Source organism: Miniopterus natalensis, chromosome 6, assembly GCF_054644295.1.
Source record: "Miniopterus natalensis isolate mMinNat1 chromosome 6, mMinNat1.hap1, whole genome shotgun sequence".
Classification (NCBI taxonomy): Eukaryota; Metazoa; Chordata; class Mammalia; order Chiroptera; family Miniopteridae; genus Miniopterus; species Miniopterus natalensis.
In genome coordinates this window covers 3,705,794-3,726,779 of record NC_142086.1, presented here as the reverse complement: position 1 = coordinate 3,726,779, position 20,986 = coordinate 3,705,794, and the positions used below count along the sequence as shown (strand labels likewise).

Below are 20,986 nucleotides of genomic sequence, written 5' to 3'. Positions count from 1 at the left end.
CAGTACAAAGTAATCAGAGAGAAATATCATTTAAGCAAGATCAGATAGTTTTGCATTATTTACCTTGTCTGCAACATATTCTGCAAGGAAAGAACAAAAAGCTTCAGAGAAAATGGGGAGGGGAAAAGGTACTAGAATGAAATCCGAAGAGGTGAGGGCGAGGCAATCCTCTACTTTCTCCAAGTGTGTTCTCCCTGCCTCCATTTTCATCAAAAGGTCTGCCTTCCAGACATGGTGTCTGCAAGGCCCTGGAGGGCCGTCGGTCCCAGCGAGAGCACATCACAGTAACCGACCAAGGACCAACGTCCAGGATGAACGGGCAGGTATTAGTATCCTCAGGTCCTTAAAGAGCTTGATGGCTTTCCCCCATCATCCAGGTGACACAAGGACGGGAGGTACAGGAAAGCGTGAGGTGGTCTGTGCAGCCACGTCCTTTGAATCCCTTGTGACAGGCGGAGGCCCTTGAAGGGAAGCACGACCCGTCACTGGGCAGGGCAGTATCGGTCGCCACTGTGGATGAACATGAGAAAGGACGCTCGCTCACATATTACAAACTCCGAAACGTACAGTAGGCAGAGTAGTTCTTATCTTAGCACCAGGGCTGCCGCATTCTTCACACCGTTAGTCAGGTTTTACTGTGTGATAGACACAAATAAAGACTACGCCATTTCGTTAGAGTACACGCAAATGAAAAGTAATCTGCGAGGCTTGGAAAAGCTCACGTCAGAACCAACCAAAAAATCATTTCCTGCTTTAAGACTTCCTCACACATGCCTGCTACGCAAGGAAAATGAACCATGCTTTCAGGGCGATCAGTTCGAAATTAAGCCAGCATCTTGAGGAAGAGTCTGCTTGTCACACTCACACACATGTCCAGTGTTTGACACAGAGCTGGACATGCTGCAGGCTTTTCTGGGAAGGAAACATTCTTAAAACAGGATATATAGGGCGTTGAGGGTAAGCACCCTATGGAACACTTATGGCACATGTGGTCTTGAAATTGAGTTGAAATTCACATTAGCTAAATGCTATTGTGGAGACTACAAAGATAAAAATCTACGTACAACACCTTTTGGGTTAGACAGCTCACCCCATGATGGAGACCTACATTAAGCTATTAATTTTCCCAGGAATAAATGAAGAATTTGACAAATCCTTTATTAAAACATTAGCACAGCCAAAAACAATCTGAAACTGCTCACACCCAATAGCTACTGAAGGGCAATAAAACAAAATATGCCTAACAAGATCATCTGACCGCACTTTACGTGCCAGAGCCGCTCCGCTGCTGGGCTGGGCCGGCTGCGTATACGGCGAGGGGCTCATCGGCTTCAATGCCAAGGTCTCAGCTAGATGGGAGGCCAGGCATGTTTTTAACCAAACTTCTGTTCTTCCAAATTCATGTTTGTGCAGCTTCTAGAACTCCAAAGAGCTTCACAAATATCCTGAGTAGAATTTAAAGTGTAACTTGCTTTTCAAACTCTATAGCTTCAGCTTGCTATTGTATTTCTGTGTAATCTGAAAATAAAAACTATAACTTGCAAATACACACAAAATAGTTCAATTATACATTAACCCTCTTTTGAGTCTTCTCTCAGGATACTGTTCTCTGTCCACTTATTCTGTGAAAATTATACATTACTTCTCAGCTCTAATAATTTGGGTTTTTTTACTTTGAAGTTGGACAAAAAAATTCAGTGCAGCATATTTAATACTATTCTCCAGGCTCTTTCTACTCCACATATATCCAACTTAAGCTGTTTACATTGAGATTTCTTTTATGGGCTTCCTTTCAGGAACTTTGGTTTATGCAATTCTATAATAATAAATGACACATAATAAAAATTTTTAAAAATCCACTCAATAAAAATGTTTTTCTCAAAGGAGATTAAGAATTAAATGTCCAGAACTATAGGGAAGCAGATTATAAAGTGACATTCAGTGTGCAGTAAACCAGGACATCGCCAAATGTAAATTTGTAAAATCCATTAAATACAAATCAAGTACAAGAAAATATCTTTTAAAGGTACCAGTGCCATGGAATTGTAGTGTTAGTTTTAAAAGATGTTCACATAGTTTTCAGAAATACTGAATGTTCATAAATTTTTTTCAATTTTTTATGTCTTTATTGATTTTAGCGGAAAGGAGACAGACAGAAACATCAATGATGTCATTAATCAGCTGCCTCCTGCACACCCCCTGCTGGGAATGGAGCCCGAAACCCGGGCCTGTGCGCTGACAGGGGATCGAACCACTACCTCCTGGACCCTAGGCCGATGCTCAACTGCTGAGCCAGGCCGGCCGGGCTGAATGTTTATGAATTTTAAATACCACTGTATGATAACCGTGTGCCAGTGATTTACAAGTGATTTCGTCCTTACAGTGAACACATAAGGTTACCACCCCACTTTATAAGCACGAAAATAAGATTCCGAAAGATCAAAGAGTGAGGAAGAGCTGGTATTCAAGTCCAAACATGACTCCACAGCAAAATGAGTATCTAATACAAACAGAGTTTACTCAATGCCAAAATTTCAGTTTCTTTTCATCAGGCAATAAAAATAAAACTAAGGAAGCATTTGTTGTGGTCACTGACATTAATACTGTACAATTTCAAAATCATAGTTTGCTTTGAAAATATATTTTGTACCCCTGCTATGAAGTGTTGAGATTAAACTACATCATACACAACCATATAAAAAGTGATAAAAATGGTAAAGAAAGTGGTGTGGAGTAGGTGGCATATATACTTGGTAATACTTTGTTTTCTTTTGAAGGTTTTACTCAGGATAAAAAATACTAACGTGCCATTTGGGAAAAATCCTTTTCGAATCCTATCAGGAATACAGAAGCTTAAAAGAAAAAGTAGGCTTCACTTTTATTTTATTGGTATTTTTTTAACCCTCACCCAATGATATTTTTTCCATTGCTTTTCAGAGAGAGAGAGAGAGAGAAAGAGACATCGATGTGAGAGACACACATCAATTGGTTGCCTCCTGCACGCACCTCAAACAGGGCTGAGCCTGCAGCCGATGCATGTGCGCTTGGCAAGAATCGAACCCAGGACGCTTTAGTCCATGGACAGACACTCTAACCACTGAGCCAAACCAGCTAGGGGGAAAAAGCAGGCCTTAAAAAGGAACCAGCCACCCGCCACCACGTGAACGAACCTTGAGGGCACTGTGCTGAGTGCGCCTGTCACAGGCACCTGAGGCACCTGGAGTATCCAACTCACAAGAAGAGCAGTGGAGGCTGTCGGGGGGGGGGGGAGACGACACACGACGGAGACGGGACGCTGCTGTTTAGTAAGTTTTGATTCTGTGAGATGAAAAGTCGTGGAGACTGGTTGCACAGCAATGTGAACACACTTATCACTGCTGAACTGGACACCTGAGTGGTTAGGGTGGTAAATTTTGTTATAAGTATTTTACCACAATTAAAAATTTTTTAAAGGGAACTGAATTATTTTTAATGTGATAATGACACTGTGGTTATGCTTTAAAAACATTTAAATACATACTAATAGGTTGATATTTGTAGGTTGATGGGTATTAATTCTACTATTGTACACATTTGAAATTTTCCTCAATGAAATAAAACAAAGTAACTCCACAAAAGGGGGACCAATAATGAAATAAAACTTCCTAATCAAGAGAACAATCTGTCATGAAAATATTTTATTGTAGTTTAAACATGTGAAATCACATCACTTATTTCACTTGGAGAAAGCTGCCGAGAACTAGGTGGTTTACTGGGCTTGCATTAGAAAACTATATGGAGAAAATTACGTGAACAGTCTACAGTTTGCTATAAAAACAACGTATTTTTATTAAAGTAATCAAAAGTCAAAAAACAACAACAAAAGGGAAATTCTACAACCTTTATAACTGTATATCTTTATGCAGAAAAACTATAAAGTGACAGCCTGGAAAGCAGCTCCACAATACACTTGACCCTCAAATCAAGAGTAACTCAGTTAAGGAATCGGTTCACCCAAAAGACGCTGTCTTACTGGGGAACAATTCAGCTGAGTTGACTTCAACTGTATTATTTTCATTTCTGAAAAACTGTCTTTCCAGATAGTTAAAATCACCAAAGATAAAATGTACAAGAGCCTGCTGAAGTGAAAAGATAAATCACAAACACTCCAAGCATAATTACAAGTGAAATGAATGAGGACATTTTATCTACAGATCTATAAACTCGTAAGTTATGCGTGTAGCCCACATCCACGAAGCTTGGAGGGCGCGGAGCAGACGGCGACCAGTGGGACGGGGCTCACCTGAGCAGCAGCAGTCCCCACGGTCTGTCATCACAGCACTCCCCTGGGGTTGGCATCTGTGTATTATCTAAGTCCTGGGAAGTTGATAACAAAATAAAGAAAAAGCCAAAAGGACAATGAATTAAAGGCCCCTAAACTCTACTCTAAAACATGCATGTGAAATGTGCCTAAGCCAAGCTCTCTGAGTCCTGACAGTCATGTGCTCCTTTAAACTTACGCTAGTGCCTTCATCAGTATCTACACTGAATTTCCTCTAATTAGCTTTTCCATTAAAATAGAAGAGGAAAACAAAGGGGAAAAAAGCTCTTACTTCTTAAATGTACAGTCGTAGAAAAGTGGTGCTATTTATTTTTAAAAACAATTTTCTCTGCTAAAGAAACCATACTGTTGTGGTCATCTAAGGATAGGGTAACTTTGGCAAACAGATTAATTTGCTCTCATTTTTAATAATCAAAATGATAAACTATTACCACGGCCATATAATTTTTCAGAACTTATACCACCACAGAGGCAAATGCGTACAGAATATTTCTAATAAACCTAAATTACATCACAACTGGAATTTCTTAAAAATATTTTCAAGTGCTCAAGAATATTAAAGTTTTTTGGGGGAAAATACAAAATTTCTTCCCTCTGAGATTCTTTAATTAGGATAAAAGTCTCAGGGTAAGCCCACAGGGATGGTCTGTAATAAAGAAAATTAGGTGAGGGTATAGTAACTTCTGCAAACTTTAGCTGAAAAGCCAAAAACATTCTGAGACAAAATAAGAGCATTCTTTGGGGTCAGGGCTTTTTGTTTAGTTCTTTAATCTCTAAGTTCTCAACATGTTACAGTTCAGAAATGCCCATACACTTACTAACAGTAACAAGTAAATACAGTGTCAAAAAACAATTTCCACACATGATTTTTTCCATCACAGGTCTCTCTGGTAAGAAACAGAGCACCATTTACTTACTTTCTCTCACCTGCAGAAGAGAGGAGATAACATGATAATAACCTGGTAAGGAATCCCTGTGTACAAACGGTTGGGTTAGAGAGTCAAGGGTTTACGTGATGCCCTTTATAAGAGCAGACAACTACAGCAGAAGACAGTAACTGCCTATCACAGAGCCAGAACAGGGCATTTCCTGTAACTAGAAGGCCCTGTCTATGAACATTTCAGTCAACCTGGAGAAATTTCACTATCCAATTAAGAGTGTTCTTTAGATAGGAAACATGAATAATATGCTGTTATAAAAATATGGTAGAATGCCTCTCCCCTTACTAATCATCAATTCCTGGTCCCATTAAACTTTCAGAGAATCCATGGAGAATTAAACAGGCTACTTTAGATATTTTCTCATTAAGTAAAATTGGAAATAAACTATCTAACAATATTATTTGCAATTCCAGAAAAAAACCCCAATACAATATAATACACTCATTAACAAACTTCAGAGAATACATATTCTATTAAGCCTAAGCAATCCCCACCCATCCATCCAACAGGGGGAGTCTTACCCACTGTGACATAAACAATGTTCACCATTATCTGGATATAAATGAAAAGATCTGCTAAATCCTATTGCAGTAGAAAAAATACTATGAATAAGCACCCAAAACTGACCTAACAATTTCTACTCACTCCTACCTCTCCAGCATATTTTTCAAGAGAGACAGAAATAACATTCCTTGCAACCTGATTGGCAAACCACTGCCTAAGTATTTCTAAGCCTATACTGGATACCAGAGAATGATGGAACGCCCAAATCAGCACAAACTCAACATTATTTTTGAAAAAAAAAAAAGGGTAATTATATAAAATTCCATTCTCTCAGGCAATGAACAAAGAAAAACATGTAACTTTAAAAATGGCTATATTTGTAAGTTTTTAAAAACCAGCACCAAATGTTCATGTTTATTCTGAGCAACATTTAGAAATTAACAAATATGAACAAAAGGGTGAACTATAAAAGAATAATTTCCAAGCACTATTGCATATTGGTAAGAACTACCAAGTAAAATAAACTGGTTGGCTCATTTCTAAAGCTACTGCAGGCCTTGCCCAGTTTGGCAATAGCATGGCCCACTGCTCAGCTAGTATACCTAACTCCCCCCAAAATGGGTACATCTTATTTTATTTTGTGACTAGGCAAGATTAAATAAAACAACTTAAAGATATTTTTAAAAAGCAAGTTAACTCAAAACAACCTATTACTGGGAATAGTTTTCTCCTCTCTTTTAAGGGGAAACCCCCATCAAATCACAGTATAAAGTGCCCAAATGAGAACCGGAGGCAGATTCAGAAAGAGCGGTGTCAGTTCAAGTCACACAGGCCTTTATCCCGCTGCATTTATAGCAACAGTGTGATCAACACCATGCACGGTCTCTCATTTCTTCCTCGGATGGCAGCAATGTTTCTCCCACTGCCTAACAGATTTCAATTCTGCAAATGGTTCAGATTAACTTTCTGTACCTTGAACTTACAAACCACTGGATGTTAAGTTTCCTTAAAACTATTTTATTTTTAAATTTTACTTAAAGCTAACACTATATCTTTTTAAAAAACAAAACAAAAAACAAAGGTGCTTTAAACAGAACCTTGTACTAATCAGGGTTTGAAGATAGCCTACAGAGGGCCCTAAAGGGGCAACTATCAAACAAGTAATCCTATGGCCAACTCTTGTTCGAAAATTTCTTTTAAAATACACTTCTTTCATACCAGATGAAATCAAAAGATGGAGATTTAATTCCCTAATAATAAGCAGTTGCTCAGGACACAGGCTGAGTGTATTAAAGTCATATTGCTTCTTTGAAAAAAGTAAAAATATGGTAGCCAACCATCCCATTAACAACAGACCATGTCACATTCACCCTGTCTTCTGACCTGTGGGTACTAGTATTACCCAGAGGACCTCATCACAGAAACTGGGGTAAACCTACCAAATAGTAGTCTCAGGTTCTCTCATTTTTACAGTCATCTTAGTAAATATAAAACTTGAGCTGCTTGAACAATGGAGCTTGTAAAGTGCGTTAGGTATAGAAACACAGAAGCGCTAAACTCACTTAGTGGGACTTTAAGGGACTGATGTCACCAATAGGGCAAAAAAACAACATTGTGGTTTTCTCTTCAGATTTTATTTGAAATCTAATTCAAACTGTCAAAGCTACAAAACGGGGAGACATCTGCATTAGTTTTGCTAAGTCACAGCATCCTAAAGCAAAACACTGCTACTGCCAGCAGGCCCATTATACACATTTCTGATGAAATTCATTACCACAATAAAAATTTCATCTTGAAAACAGCCACAACGAAAGTAATTTACACAATATAAAACATGACAGGTCTACAGATGCGGTTGCTCATGAGCTTACACATGCGTTCACAAACAAATAAACAAAAACCCCAGGAATGCTCTTTCATTTGATTTTTTTTTTTTTAAAAAACAGACCGTTCAGGCACAAAACAAAATCGCATTTCCAATAAGTGACAGCATCTTAAAAATGTTTGTCAGTGTTTGTTTTTCTTTGACTTTTTATGAGACCTGTGTGGAGATCGGGACTGGGATCTGGATTTCTTCCCTGATTTTTTAGGGGATCTAGACCGCGATCGCCTAGACCTTTTAGGTGTCCTTGAACCAGATGGTGATCTGAGGAAACAAACAAAAATAATTTATCACAGAACTCATGTGATCAAAAATGACTCCTTAAATTATCTAAAATGAGCTTTAACTGAACACAACAAAAGTCACTGAAACACAGAAGGTTGTAAACTTTCTGGATCTATACTCCGACTACTGCACACGTGGGCGCGCACAGATTTCGTACATCCTGTGCATCACACAGGTCATCAGTACTGCGCTTGCTTAAAAAGAAAGGTTCCTGAGCCTTATCACCCTGACCTACTGAGTCAAAATCTCGAGGCAGGACTGAAGAGTTGCAGTTTTTGAACCTCTAAATCTACAAGATAAAGTTCAAAATGACATCTAATACCATTCGCAAAATTTTAAACACAAGACAGCTTTGCAGCCTATCTCCTTGAGGAAAAGGCTCCAACTATTGCAGTATCATTCAAGGGAACCATGTAAGGCAGCATAATTTTGCAAGTGCTGTTCATGAAGGTTACCAAAACAAATAAATAATGTACTTATCTATTTTATATAAAGATTTTACTAAAAATGGTTACAATAATAAAGTTTCAGCTCTCAAAAAAATAACACCAGATAAATAAAATATTTCCGAACCACTTTTCTGGAACTACAGGAATAAAGTATACACTAAATTATACACTGAAGAAATGGCATTTATTTTCACAAATCACTACCCAAAAACTTGCTACTAAGATCGGGGGATGGGGAGGGGGGTATATTTCTTTCAGCCTTGACAAAAATCAAAGAATGTTCTATAGAAATTAAGAGCAGAATGAAAAGTAAAGCAGCTACCTCCCTATCCCACAGGGAACACTGGGTGTAATGCTCACGTTCTTGGCTGGCTTTACTCATCAGAAGCCTTCTTGTGCTTTAGTCATGAGGCTGGTGTTGGGAGGTGGAAAGGCATAATCTAAAATGAGAGTATCTCTTTCTGGTTTTCTAAAATCTTTTAAAAAATAGCTACCAACAAAATTACTTTCAAAGCTGGTGGAATGACAAGGAAACTGGTATTTGAAATATTGCAAAAAATGACTTGCATTTACCTTTTGGCCTTTTTGCTAACATCTCTGGGAGAGTCTTTGTGAGATGACCTCGACCGTGAGCTCTCTTTATGAGATCTTTCTGAACGCTCGGATCGTTCCGACTTTGGTGATGGGGACTTCACTCGTCTACCACTGCTACTGCGAGATGGGCTAGGGGACGTACTGTGTCGCCTTTTCCTATGGAACAAAGCCCCCAAACAGTCCATAAGTCAGCAAAAGATCAGGTATTCAATTTCCTTCTACTAAATTTGCTATTAACTCCTACCAGTTTACACTAACTTTACTTCACTAACCTTACTGATGTTATTTTCCAACAACATTCAATGCCTTTTATACCAAGAACCAATTAAGTCTTAAAGACAGATTGGTCAAGACAAAAACTGAATTCAACAAAATTGGATTTTCTTTTGCTAAAAGAGATTACTGAGACAATGGACAAAATTTCACTAAAGTATCTAATCAGGTAAGTTGTTTTAATGTTAATTTCACAATCTTGAAACTAAGATAATGGGGCATCTTGTTGGCAAGTTACTCTTGTATGGTTGGGGGAAGAAAGAAGAAAATAAGGTGGAAGTAGAAATATTTAACATTTGAGAAACATGGGCAAAAGATATCTGGAAATTCTTTATACTATTCCTGTAACTTTTCTGTAAATCTGAAGTTATATCAAAATAATAAAAAAGAAAAAAACAGATTTACCATTTAACCAATAATTATGCTATTTGTAATTATTTGTAGAGTGACTAAGCCAGAATTTTTTTTACTTGCATTCACTTGGTTTTTATTAGAAAAAAGTTAACTGTTCATTGAAGCAATTCTCTACTAAATCAGAGATTTAGGGATTATAAAAGTAGAAAATAAAAATTAAAAGCGATTTGTATTAGAATAAAGACAAAGTGAGGAACAAGTCCTTACAGTCTATGTACATAATCTCCTTTCGAGAAGGACCAGGAGATGCAAGTTTATAGGTAGCAGACTCAGCACAGAAGAAATGCTTATACTGGAGGCAACAAGAAAGATCTAGCAAGCTGTTTAGTTATTTAAGCCTGTATCTGAGACCCAGTACAGTACCTGAATCCTCAGCACTGACCTAAGGCTAAGGGACCCTATGGACCATGCAGAGAGGTAAAGGGGTGATGGCCGAGTCCACCGAGCCGAGCGCCAGCTGACCATCGTTTCCCAGCTGGTTCTGCCTCCTGGCGGCAAGAACCAGCCTATCGTCATGGACAAAGCCTTTTCTAGTGCTGGACTCGGCAGGGAGGGCACCTGACAGCGACAGGGCTGGGGCTGGGCCGGCGGCAGGGGGGGCAGGGGCGGTACCTCTCCTTCCGGGTGGGGGTGCACTCCTCCTTTTCCTTCTTGTCCTTGGACCGAGACTCCAGTTTCTCTTTATCCTTCTTGTCTCTTTCTCGTTCTCTTTCTAATTCTTTCTCTTTCTCCTGTTTTGTTTTTTTAAAGAAAGAACATTTAGTCATTAAAAACACCAATCTGGGTTCATCTCGCTTACGTAATGATACATTCTCTTCCACTTAACTAATTTTAAATCACTAATATTTTTAAAAAGTACCTTCTCTTCCAGAAAAACGAGCCACTTCTCCTCCTTAGGCTGAACAGCGAGCACCACTGGGACAGCAGCTACACTCACTGACGCTCGCCCTAGGCCAACAGTGGCCAAACAGCTGTCACATACCCCGCCAGCCTGCCTTCCAACCGCCACAGGAGCAGTACTTTCACCCTCGTTCTAAAGATGAAAACCCAGACTCCGAGCGGCTACGTGCCACACCCATGGTCACACAGAAGGAAGCCAGGGTCTGAGCCAAGCTCTGGAGCTAAGGCTCACAACGAACACCTGTAGAGTGCTGTCCCTCTACAAGCCAACAATACACTGACACTGCATTTCAGACAACAATAAAATAGCAGTGACACTAATTGCGCAGCAAGTTGATTTAGTCAAGAGAGAGCTATTACCAAAGCCACAGGCTGAAAAGGAGAAATAACTATTCACGATAATCATCCATCAGAAAATCTTACTGATGAGAGACAAGTACCAATTGTATTGGGAATTTTAAATCCTAACTTATGAAAGTAAAAACTGGCTATGTGACTATACAATTATATAAACCAGAAAAAACAATTTCCTCATCCTTAGATGCTACAATAAGGATAATTTCCTCATCCTCGGATCCCACTTCTCACTTCAAATTAGAATTTCTGTTGATTATGTAATTAAAGGAGTAGCTACAGACAAGGAACCCACAAAGCCCACGGAGATCTCTCCTACCAGGAACTTAACTTCTCTATGATTTCTGTACCTCCAGAAAGCTATCTGATAGCTGATAAAAAGCCTATACCAAATGTTGGCAACATTTGTAAAGAGCCAGATAGTAAACACTTTCTGCTTTGTGGGCCACAGTCACTGTCAAAAGTATTCAACTCTGCCACGGGAGAATGGCTGTGAGCCATAAGTTTATTTACAAAAATGAGGTGATGGCTACAGTCTGCCCATCCCTTGTATATACCTTCAAGAAACACAGCCTCCTCCCCAAATGCAATCTGGAAGGCAGGAGGCTAAAATGCTAATACAGGTATTACTACCATCAGGACCAATGAGCATCCCAAGGTAGAGTCTTCCATGAAGATCAAACACCTGCCACCATCTCCAAAGGGATTCATGTGGGACAGATAAATAACACCTTTTTAAAAATCTCAATTATCTCTATTCAAAATATATAATGTAGAGTACAAATTTAAAAAGTGAAGCGGAGGAGACTGCTTCTGGTGTCTGCACAATATAATTTCCTCTATATTTTGATAATTTATAAAAATCAAACTACAGTTAAAATACTTAAATATTTTAAACATTTTAATTCAATAACAAAATGTAATAGCAGCTATTATCTAACTCACAATCCTGCAAAATTGGGATGATCACCCAGAGTCACAGAGAAAAGGCAGCACCAAAGTTGTTTTGCCACCTTGCTGCTCCCATCACCAGTTTTATGCCAGTAATAGCTTTGTAGTGATTGTTTTTCCTATTTCTTTCTATATAATCTTTTTTTTATAATGAGTCAAGATACAGTAGTCTCAATAAAATTCCTGGGTTCTCCCAACAATTACCACATGGGTCTCCTTGTTCTAAAATCCTCTGTACCCCTACATATTTTTTAATGTACAAGAATATCAGGTCCTTCAAAAGTTTAGAGCTCACTGATGAGGTAGGCTACGCCTGCTGTCCCTCCTTGAAAACAATGGAAAAAGAGTCCTACATGAACTTTCTAAACCCTAACTCCATCTGTTTGTCTCTATGCCACTTCTCAAGGTTTCTGGTGTCTCATTGTCACAAATATTCTTCCTATTGGGTCTTCCAGTTTTAAAAACATACTCTTAGCAGGATTTTCTTGTTTACAGGTAATATCTACAATAAAATATTATGCTGTGGCCCTAACCCTTTTACAAGTTGAAATAATTGTAAAACATCAAATTTCAAATGTTACTAATTGTCTACCAGTATCCAGCATTTACACATCAAAGGATGCAATTTGAAACACATTCTCCTTAATACACCAATATACCAATATTCTAGGTAGTCAAACAAGTAATTTTGGAAAATGCATGTTACTGAGTATACTATTCCTTACTCGTTGAAGAAGTTTATCTCTGTAGTGTTCCACTTGCTCCTGAAAGCTCTGGCCTGGTTTTTTAGGTCTTTTTCCAGATTCCAATTCATCCTGAAACTTCATAACTTTGAGCTGTGAAATAAGACATAAATTTTTCATCACTATAGCTTCTCAAGTAACTGCTTGACAAACAAAATGGAAACAGAGGCAGGACACATGGAACAGACTGACAGCTGGGGGGGGGGGGCACTGGGTGAAAGAAAGTGATGAGATTAAGCAAAAAAAAACCAAACCAACCCCAAAAAACCCCACATGCATACATATATACATAACACATGAACACAGACACCAGTGTGGTGACAGCCAGAGGGAAGGGGGGAGGGGTAGCTGGAGGTGGGCAAAGGGGGGGAAATGGGGATGGAAAGAGACTTTGCCTAGGGCAGTGGGCACACGATGCTGTGTGCAGATGATGTTTTATTGAGCTGTACACTTGAAACCTGTTCCCCAATAAATTCAATTTAAAAAAGTCTTTTCGAAACAAGTGTATAAAAAGGAAAAACATCAATACAGCAAAGTAGCAAGATAAGAACTCGGTCAAAATATAACATCAACATAAAACTCCCTATGTGAAAGCCACTTGTCAGACAAGCCCACCTCTGCAGAACGCCAGTAATCAGGTGGGACCCACAGGCTCTCTGCACAACCATATAAGATGACTCAAAACCACGAGTGCAGTCCACGCCCTTCTGAACTTATCGCAACACAATGATAATCAATTTGGTATCTGGTTCCCCAAAGATCTACATTTTATAATTAAAATTTGGTTCACAATGAAAATCCCAAAAGGGTAAGCTGTGGGAGGCAGGCACTACAAGAGCAAGGGAAACCATCGCCAAATGTCCAGCAAAGAAAGGACGGAGAGGCCAGATTATCAGAGAGCACAAAGAATGGGAATGTGCGTGCACACCTACCACATGTATACAGGCCATCCAAATTAACAAAAAGGCCAAATCACAGTTCCCTTTAAACCATTAAGGAAATAGAGTATTTAAGAATAATCAGTCTGTTTTGGCATTTTTAATTATCAAAATGTCACTTCGATTATCAAGAAAATATATTTTTGATGAGCTCAGTTGTCATTTCTACTCCAGTAGTTTCTTCAGATAAGTAAGAAGGAGTTCAGCAAGGCCAGGAGGAGTTCTCGAGTTAGAAAGGGACACCTGCAGCTCGAAAAGGGCAACGGTGAGTGCGGTCACTGACACCCACCTTATACCCCTCCAAACTCTACAGAGTGTAGCTGAACACATCCCAGGAAAAATGAATCAACCTAACTGTGAAATCCCTCCTCTCAGCTTACAATTAATACCCTATGATTTTGTGTAAGTAAGCAAAATGCTTTTTGTGTTAACTTTTTGGCATGGTGATACTTGAGAAAGAGGTAGACAAGAATTTGTAGCAGTGAGTAGGCAGAGAAGGGGAAATAAGGTAACAAATTATCAGGAAGATGAACAGCACTGACACAGAACAGGCGTTCAAAACAAACTGTTAAATGAACGGACAGAGTACTGAAATTCACTCATGTACACTTTTTCTTTTTTGGATTTTTTTTGAGTGAGGGAGGGTGAGGGTGGGAGAGAAACATCAATGCGAGAGTAAACCATCGATTGGCTGCCTCCTGCACACTCCTTACTGGGATGGAGCCTGAAACCAGAGCATGTGCCCTGAGTAGGAATGGAACCAGCAACCTTTTGGTGCGTGGCACAACGTCCAACTAACTGAGCCACTCATGTACACTTGTGAGATTCTGGACTGACTGCTAAACTACTAATATTTACTGGGAATGTTTCATCACCTTGGGGCAAGGACAGGAAGGAAGGTCCCCATTATAAAACCTTCCCTGACATGTTTGAATACCTTTGATAATAAAAAGAGGCATTTAAAAAGGAGGGATGGAGGAAGGAAGAATCTGCTGGAGACAAGTTTGGACTCTGCCGTAAGTTTTTCTCCTTATTGTTAAGCCCCACTTAATGTCTTCTCTCTTGCCATCACTAAATGGTGCAGACACTTAAAGTTAGCGTACTGTAATACAATGTACACATAACTTGAACATGCCAGAAAATATCTCACTTTTCTTATATTCTATGTACACTCAAAATGTAATGGATTTCATGATGTCAGACACAATCTATTCATTAGAATCCATGTCTTCAGAGGATCTCCTAGGTGCCAGGCGATGGAGATACGATAAACAGAAAATAGACACCATCCTTTCCCCTCACGGAAGTCACACCCTAGTGGGGAATACAGACATTAAATAAGCCCGCAATCAAAAAAGCCCCACAAAACATAATGCACACATCGTAACACTAATCTCAACAGAGAGAAACAGGGAAGAAAATCCAGATGAGTAACGAAAAGGTTCCAGGGGGAGAAGGGATGCTTGAAGGAAGAGGCCTGAAGGAAGGCGGCTACCGTACCAATTGTTGGGCACACGGAACGTGGTGACGCCAGGAGGAAGCCCAGCTCGGAGAAAAGGGGAAGACGCGAGGCGTCAGCTTCACTGCGATACCAACCTCGATCTCACGGAGTTTGGCTCGTTTCTCCTCACTCATTTCAGAGAACTTGGAGAACTTGGACTCAGCCATGTCTTCTTTGATAGGATTAGAATACAGATGCTGTTCTTCGGATTTGGAGCTCTGAGTGTCCTCTTCATCTTCGCTCTCTTCTTCCTGACTTTGGAAATAAGCAGAATACGTTGTATGTCAAGGGAGGAAAGAGTTACACTTAATAGTCTGGCTACAACTGCCTTAGAGCTTAAATAATGTTAACAAAACATAAGAGGAAAATTCATCACCAAAACATTTTTACAAAATATTTGATCAAATTTTACAAAACTGTTTCCTCCACAGAAAAAGTTTGGGCTTCAACATAACCATACTTTAAAAAATTCTGCTTATGTTAATGTGTGTGCCTTTCATTCTGCAACAAACTTTTCCTGCGGCAGTTAAATAACATCACCGTTCAGAGTGACTTCTCCCAGCTTAATGTTTAAAAAGCCAAGTGCTTACTTTCCTTCACCAGGGGCCTACAAACTAAAAGATAGATCAGCTTGAGGCACGCAGATTTACTATGAAACACTCAATGCAGCATGTAAAGACCTTATTTGATTAGCATATAAGCCTAGGAATAATGAAAGCCATGTGTGAATTTTAAATATTGGCACACTAATGATTCTGAAAGTTGTGCTAGTTCTGTCAGGTAAGAAGAAAAATGAAAAACTGACTGACTACCATGGGAAGGGATACAAAGAAGAAATTTCTCCAGTCCTTCCAGAAGCAATCTAGTGGGAACAGACAGGCAGGTAACTATGTGTAAAGCTGGTCATCACTACTACAACAGGGTTAACAAAATGTTATCTGTGCGGGTATGTGTATGTACACGCGCGCACACACACACAAAATGAAGGGCCTTAAGAAAAGGCTGTGTGTTTTGCACCTGGGCTTTGTGTGTGTGTGTATCTTAAATCTGGGCAAAACGAGTCATCCATGTACAAACTCAGAATGTTTATGTATATAAACAAAATTCCATTATAAACAATATTGTATGCTAATATTACTGGCTTAGCCTACTAAATATGCCATTTCTCTGTAATTTTTGAGCCTGCAAAGTCCTTACATGTTGGTATTTGGGTACTACATACATTCTATCATAAGTATGAGTCCTTTTAGTATATACACAAAACTATCCATAATAATGTAAAAACAGTTATAACCAAATTGTTTCCAAATAAAAATTTCATTATTTTAGAGTCTGAATGAGAAAAACTTAAGCAAGGCAGATTAAAGTATTGGCAATTTAGAATCAGAAAAGACATGAAACTAAGAGAAAAAGAGCCTTTTAATTTCTCATCCAAAGGTCCTCTCCAGAACCTTACTAAAATGCTTTATAAACTTAATACTTTCAGAGCCCACAAATCATTAGTACTACATATAGGTACAACCCAATACAATACTTAGGTAAGGAGAAAAAGTGAAAACCAGCTATAAAAAAACAAACCAAAAAAAAAAACTATACTATTTTTGGAAATAAACCATTCACCTATTATTTCTCATTAATTTGTCAAAAACTTCCTAAATGTATTTTTTAGCTAATTTTTAAACACAAGAATTTCTTGTTTTATGGGACATAAAACTTTGTTTCAGATGCTTTTAAACAGTTAAACTGTGTGTGTGTGTGCATATGCACATGTGGATGCATATAAATGCAGGTGTTTACCGAAGGATATTCTAGAAAGGGTCAATAAGGGCAGGACACAGCTAATTAAACTGTGGTATCTATGTAATAGAAATTACTTAAATTCCAGCCTGCTTTTTATATGTTCCGATTTTTCCCCCCCGTTAATTTCAAATATTCCTTGCGCACTTACCTCAATGACTGCTTTTAAATACAGATGACTATGGAGCAGATAAATATGTAGACTGACATGAAATAATATCCATGACACAGAGTAACAAATATGGGTCACAGAATAGTAGGTACAGTATTATAAAACTTATGTTTAAAATGATATGCATGTTTTTATATATACACAGAAAGGATCTAGATGGCTGGACACTAAAACATTAACCATATTATTAAGACTTTAAGTGAGGCACACTACACTTCAATAATTTAAAATAGATAACATTTTAGAATTGCTATTTTAATTTTTCAAGGCCCAAGCAGTGTGTTCTAATTGGTTTTGACTTTAGCTCTTAAGTTACTAATTCTGGGTTCAGATCTTATCACAGCTTCATCGTGCTCTTCTTTAAAGAAATAGAAATTCAAGACTCTATCATTACAAATGAAGTTATATTACTATTTGGAAGTTTTCTCCAAAGTATTCGTGGTGCTACATATTTTTTAAAATCACACTTCTGCCATAAATAGTTTCAAAAAGTGGATCTTTAGTAAAAAGCCATTTTGGATTCAGCCACTAGAGAGCAGTAGTGAGATACAGGAAAATTTCAAGGGTCAGAAAGCTGTATGTGCAAAACTTCCTTGCTTTGTACTTTCATAAAATTATTTATTTAGGGCTCCTATAAGAATAAAAAATATTAAGTTATATTTTCAGTAATCCATGCTTTATTGTATGAATGTATGATTATTCTACTCTCAACACTACAAGGAATTTCCATTCCAAATATTAACACAAATACCAAATTTATGCCAAAAAAAATTAATACCTTTAGAAACAAAACCAACTGAATAAGATTTGGGCTCCTTGATGACTTTTCTACTCTTTCTTTCCTCTAAATCATTCTATGAGTACACAGACTCATTCTAAAGTAGTGATTCTACAATGGTAAGATATGTTATTAACGGGATTATAGATACAGACCCAGTTAAGAAAACCAGTATTCTAAAGCAGACTGAACTGTTCCCAATTCCTATACTCCTAAACAGTCTCAGGGATTTCCATTAGCAAACCGCATCTATATTTTATAAATACTTTGTCATAACCATTGCTGACTTGTTCTGATCACAGGGACACTCATGCGGCATCACTGTAGCCACGCTTTCCTCATCAGATACAATTGTTTCCACAAATGCTGATTAATTACATTTCCTTAACAATCTAAATGCTACTAATACCCGTTTATCGAATCCATACAAATGCCCAAATTGTGATGGGACACAAAGGTCCCTTTGTTCACTACCATTTGAGAGCAAAAAAAACCCCAAAGATTAAAAAAACCAGAAACCTCCACTTTGAGTTCTTGAGGCCATCTCTGTTCCTATTTTAAAAAATCAACTTCCTTTGCAACTATTTTAAAAGGTGTCAAGTGCCACCAAAAAATTACTAATATAATCTTGCCAGAGAATTTGGGAGAAGGGATTCCTATAATTACATTTGGCATTAAATGCAAAAAACTTTTGGGGGTGATTACCAATGGAGCAAAATTCAAAATTATCATTTCTTTATGCATTAAGGATTTTTTTTTTCCTTTTAATCTTAATTCTTTTGAGGTTTTTACATTTAAATAACAGAACAGAATGGTCGCAATGCAATATGTATTTTTCCAGCAATGTACAATCCAAAAGAAAAGAAGCATAACCTTCCTATTCACATTTTAATAATCACTTTCTGTGAAGCCTAAACAAAGATTTAAATAAATGCAGGTGACCATTTAGTAACTACAAAGTGAGAATGTAATACTTAGCACAGAAAAATAAACTCAAAAGCAAAGTGAAACCAGATGCAGCAGAACCAGAAATCTAAAGCTCCTTATTCACTAGGAAAACAATGGAGAACTAGAAATGATCCTCCTGACAAGGTTTTAACCGTGAAGTTTCCCTCATCACTATTATTTCAAGTCCCTCTTAAGGAAAAGGGAGCACATACGCAGTAAGAAACTGAGTACATTCAAAACGTAGATTCTTACTTTTGATTTTCTTCTTCCTCTGATTCCTCGTGCTGGTCAAATAACTCCCATTTAGACGTTGTTACAGCTGGATGGAGGGGAAAGATGTAATTCCATAAGGTAAATTAGCATTTCTGCAGCTTAGTAGAACCCTAGCTTTAGAATGGAGACTTTATATATGTAGGTTATCTACCTTTATCTATTCTTTGAATGGCCATTTCTATGCTCAAATCTATTTCTTTCCTCCTCACACCTACACTATCCTTTTATTCAAACTCACGAAATGACAAATGTCATCCTTGTTTCTATGCTGGATGGTAAGATTTATTTCATTAGAACCCACAAATATTAACAATTATAGATTATAAGCATGAGGATACATGTCCATGTAAGTATGGAAGGCAGATCTAGTTAAGTCAAGCACTACGGGAAGGTCAAAGCTTGGTTTCTCTGAAACTGACCTCTACATAGATTTCCAATCAGGTACGCAGCCTCCCATCTACATTTTCTACTGAAATGCCTTAACCCAAGAGGCGTTTAGTGATTTCTCTAATTACTCTCAAAGCATACAAACGGAAAGATCTAAGGGAATTATAACAAATACCACAATGGAAATCTAGCCACTAGATATAAATATGGTAACACTGGGTCTTCAGGTTAAATATTGTAAAACATAAAAGGAACACATGCACGCACACACACACACACGACTGAGTTTAAGTAAGAAATTTTCTAAAACCCAGTTATGTGTGTTTTACTCACCCTGTGCTTCCAATTCAGATTCATCCACAGCTTCCCATTTTGATGGGGCCACTTTAAATATCGGCTCATTCTTCTTTGAGTCCTCAGTCGCATCCACTAGGGAGGGAAGATACGCCATTAACCCTGACTTCCAGGGGATGGCCTCACTTAAAAGAGTTCATGGGCATTCACTGCATCAGTGACGTTCAACCGTGTGCAGCAAGAATGTTTAAAACATGTCGTACCTGACTACTTAGTCAGGAGCACTGACCTCTTTTTCCTCAGGCTGTCAAATAAAAAAAATGACAACAGCCCGGCAGGGCATGGCTCAGCGGTTGAGCATCGACCTAGGATCCAGGCGATCGGGGTTCAATTCCCAGTCAGGGCACATGCCTGGGTTGCAGGCTCAATTCCCCAGTTGGGGGCGTGCAGGAGGCAGCCGACCAATGACTCTCTCATCACTGATGTTTCTCTCTTTCTCTCTCCCTCTCCCTTCCTCTCTCTGAAATCAATAAAGATATACTTTAAAAAAAAAAAAAAAACAAATGACAACAGCCAGCCCAACAACAGCCGTCTGGTGTGAATGAATCAAAATTAGACCTATTTTTTGTCAGACAGCCAAAAAATGTATTTTTTGGTGTGCTGCAGAATTTTAGTAATGAGTTTACATATACCATGAGACGAAAAGATTGAAAATCACTGCAGTATATTATTAAAAAGTAAAATCAGGCCACACATGGACTAATAATTCTAGTTTCAAAAACAAGGATTATGACTAATCCAATTCTTTGCACCTGAGATCCAATTTTTAAATAGTATATAAGTCAACTCAGAACATGGAGGTTATTATTAATTCAAGCAAATTCAAGAAGGAAGCAAAAGAATCTTTAATACCTTTACTTATTTACTATTTAAATCATAGATTTCATATGTTGTGCAATATTTTAACATAATTCAAATGTAATGACTGTGTATAATTCTTATTTCCAAAGCTGATTTTTGACAGCTAGTAAAAATAAACCTATTAGTCAGGAAGACTAATAATAAAAACAGAGCTGGTAAAACCAGGAACCTGGGATTATGAACACAATTGAGCACAATATTGGACCTTTAGTTTCCTGACAATTAAGACAAAAAGAGAAGCTTGTTAATATAAAAGGCTAACTGTCCCAACAAAGAAATGTGACCAAAAAGAAAGCCATTTTCTTGGCATAGTCAATTTTAATCACTTGTATTTGAATTCTGAAAAGGGCGAAATAAAACACAAAT

The 20,986-nt window shown here is 38.1% G+C and overlaps 1 protein-coding gene across 2 annotated transcripts in view; it reads right to left on the bottom strand.

Annotated features, from left to right (window-relative positions):
- Window positions 1–3,662: 3,662 nt before the first annotated feature.
- The window catches only part of U2SURP (U2 snRNP associated SURP domain containing), a 52,465-nt gene continuing 35,141 nt past the window's right edge, over window positions 3,663–20,986 (bottom strand). For both annotated transcript variants that reach the window (XM_087818062.1, XM_087818063.1), the window contains exons 22-28: window positions 19,739–19,834; window positions 18,998–19,064; window positions 15,146–15,305; window positions 12,594–12,704; window positions 10,276–10,394; window positions 8,956–9,132; window positions 3,663–7,912 (exon numbers count right to left, since the gene is read on the bottom strand). In XM_087818062.1, the coding sequence (XP_087674188.1) occupies window positions 7,774–7,912; window positions 8,956–9,132; window positions 10,276–10,394; window positions 12,594–12,704; window positions 15,146–15,305; window positions 18,998–19,064; window positions 19,739–19,834 (869 nt within the window). In that variant the 3' untranslated portion in view covers window positions 3,663–7,773. The remainder of the gene's footprint in view (window positions 7,913–8,955; window positions 9,133–10,275; window positions 10,395–12,593; window positions 12,705–15,145; window positions 15,306–18,997; window positions 19,065–19,738; window positions 19,835–20,986) is intronic.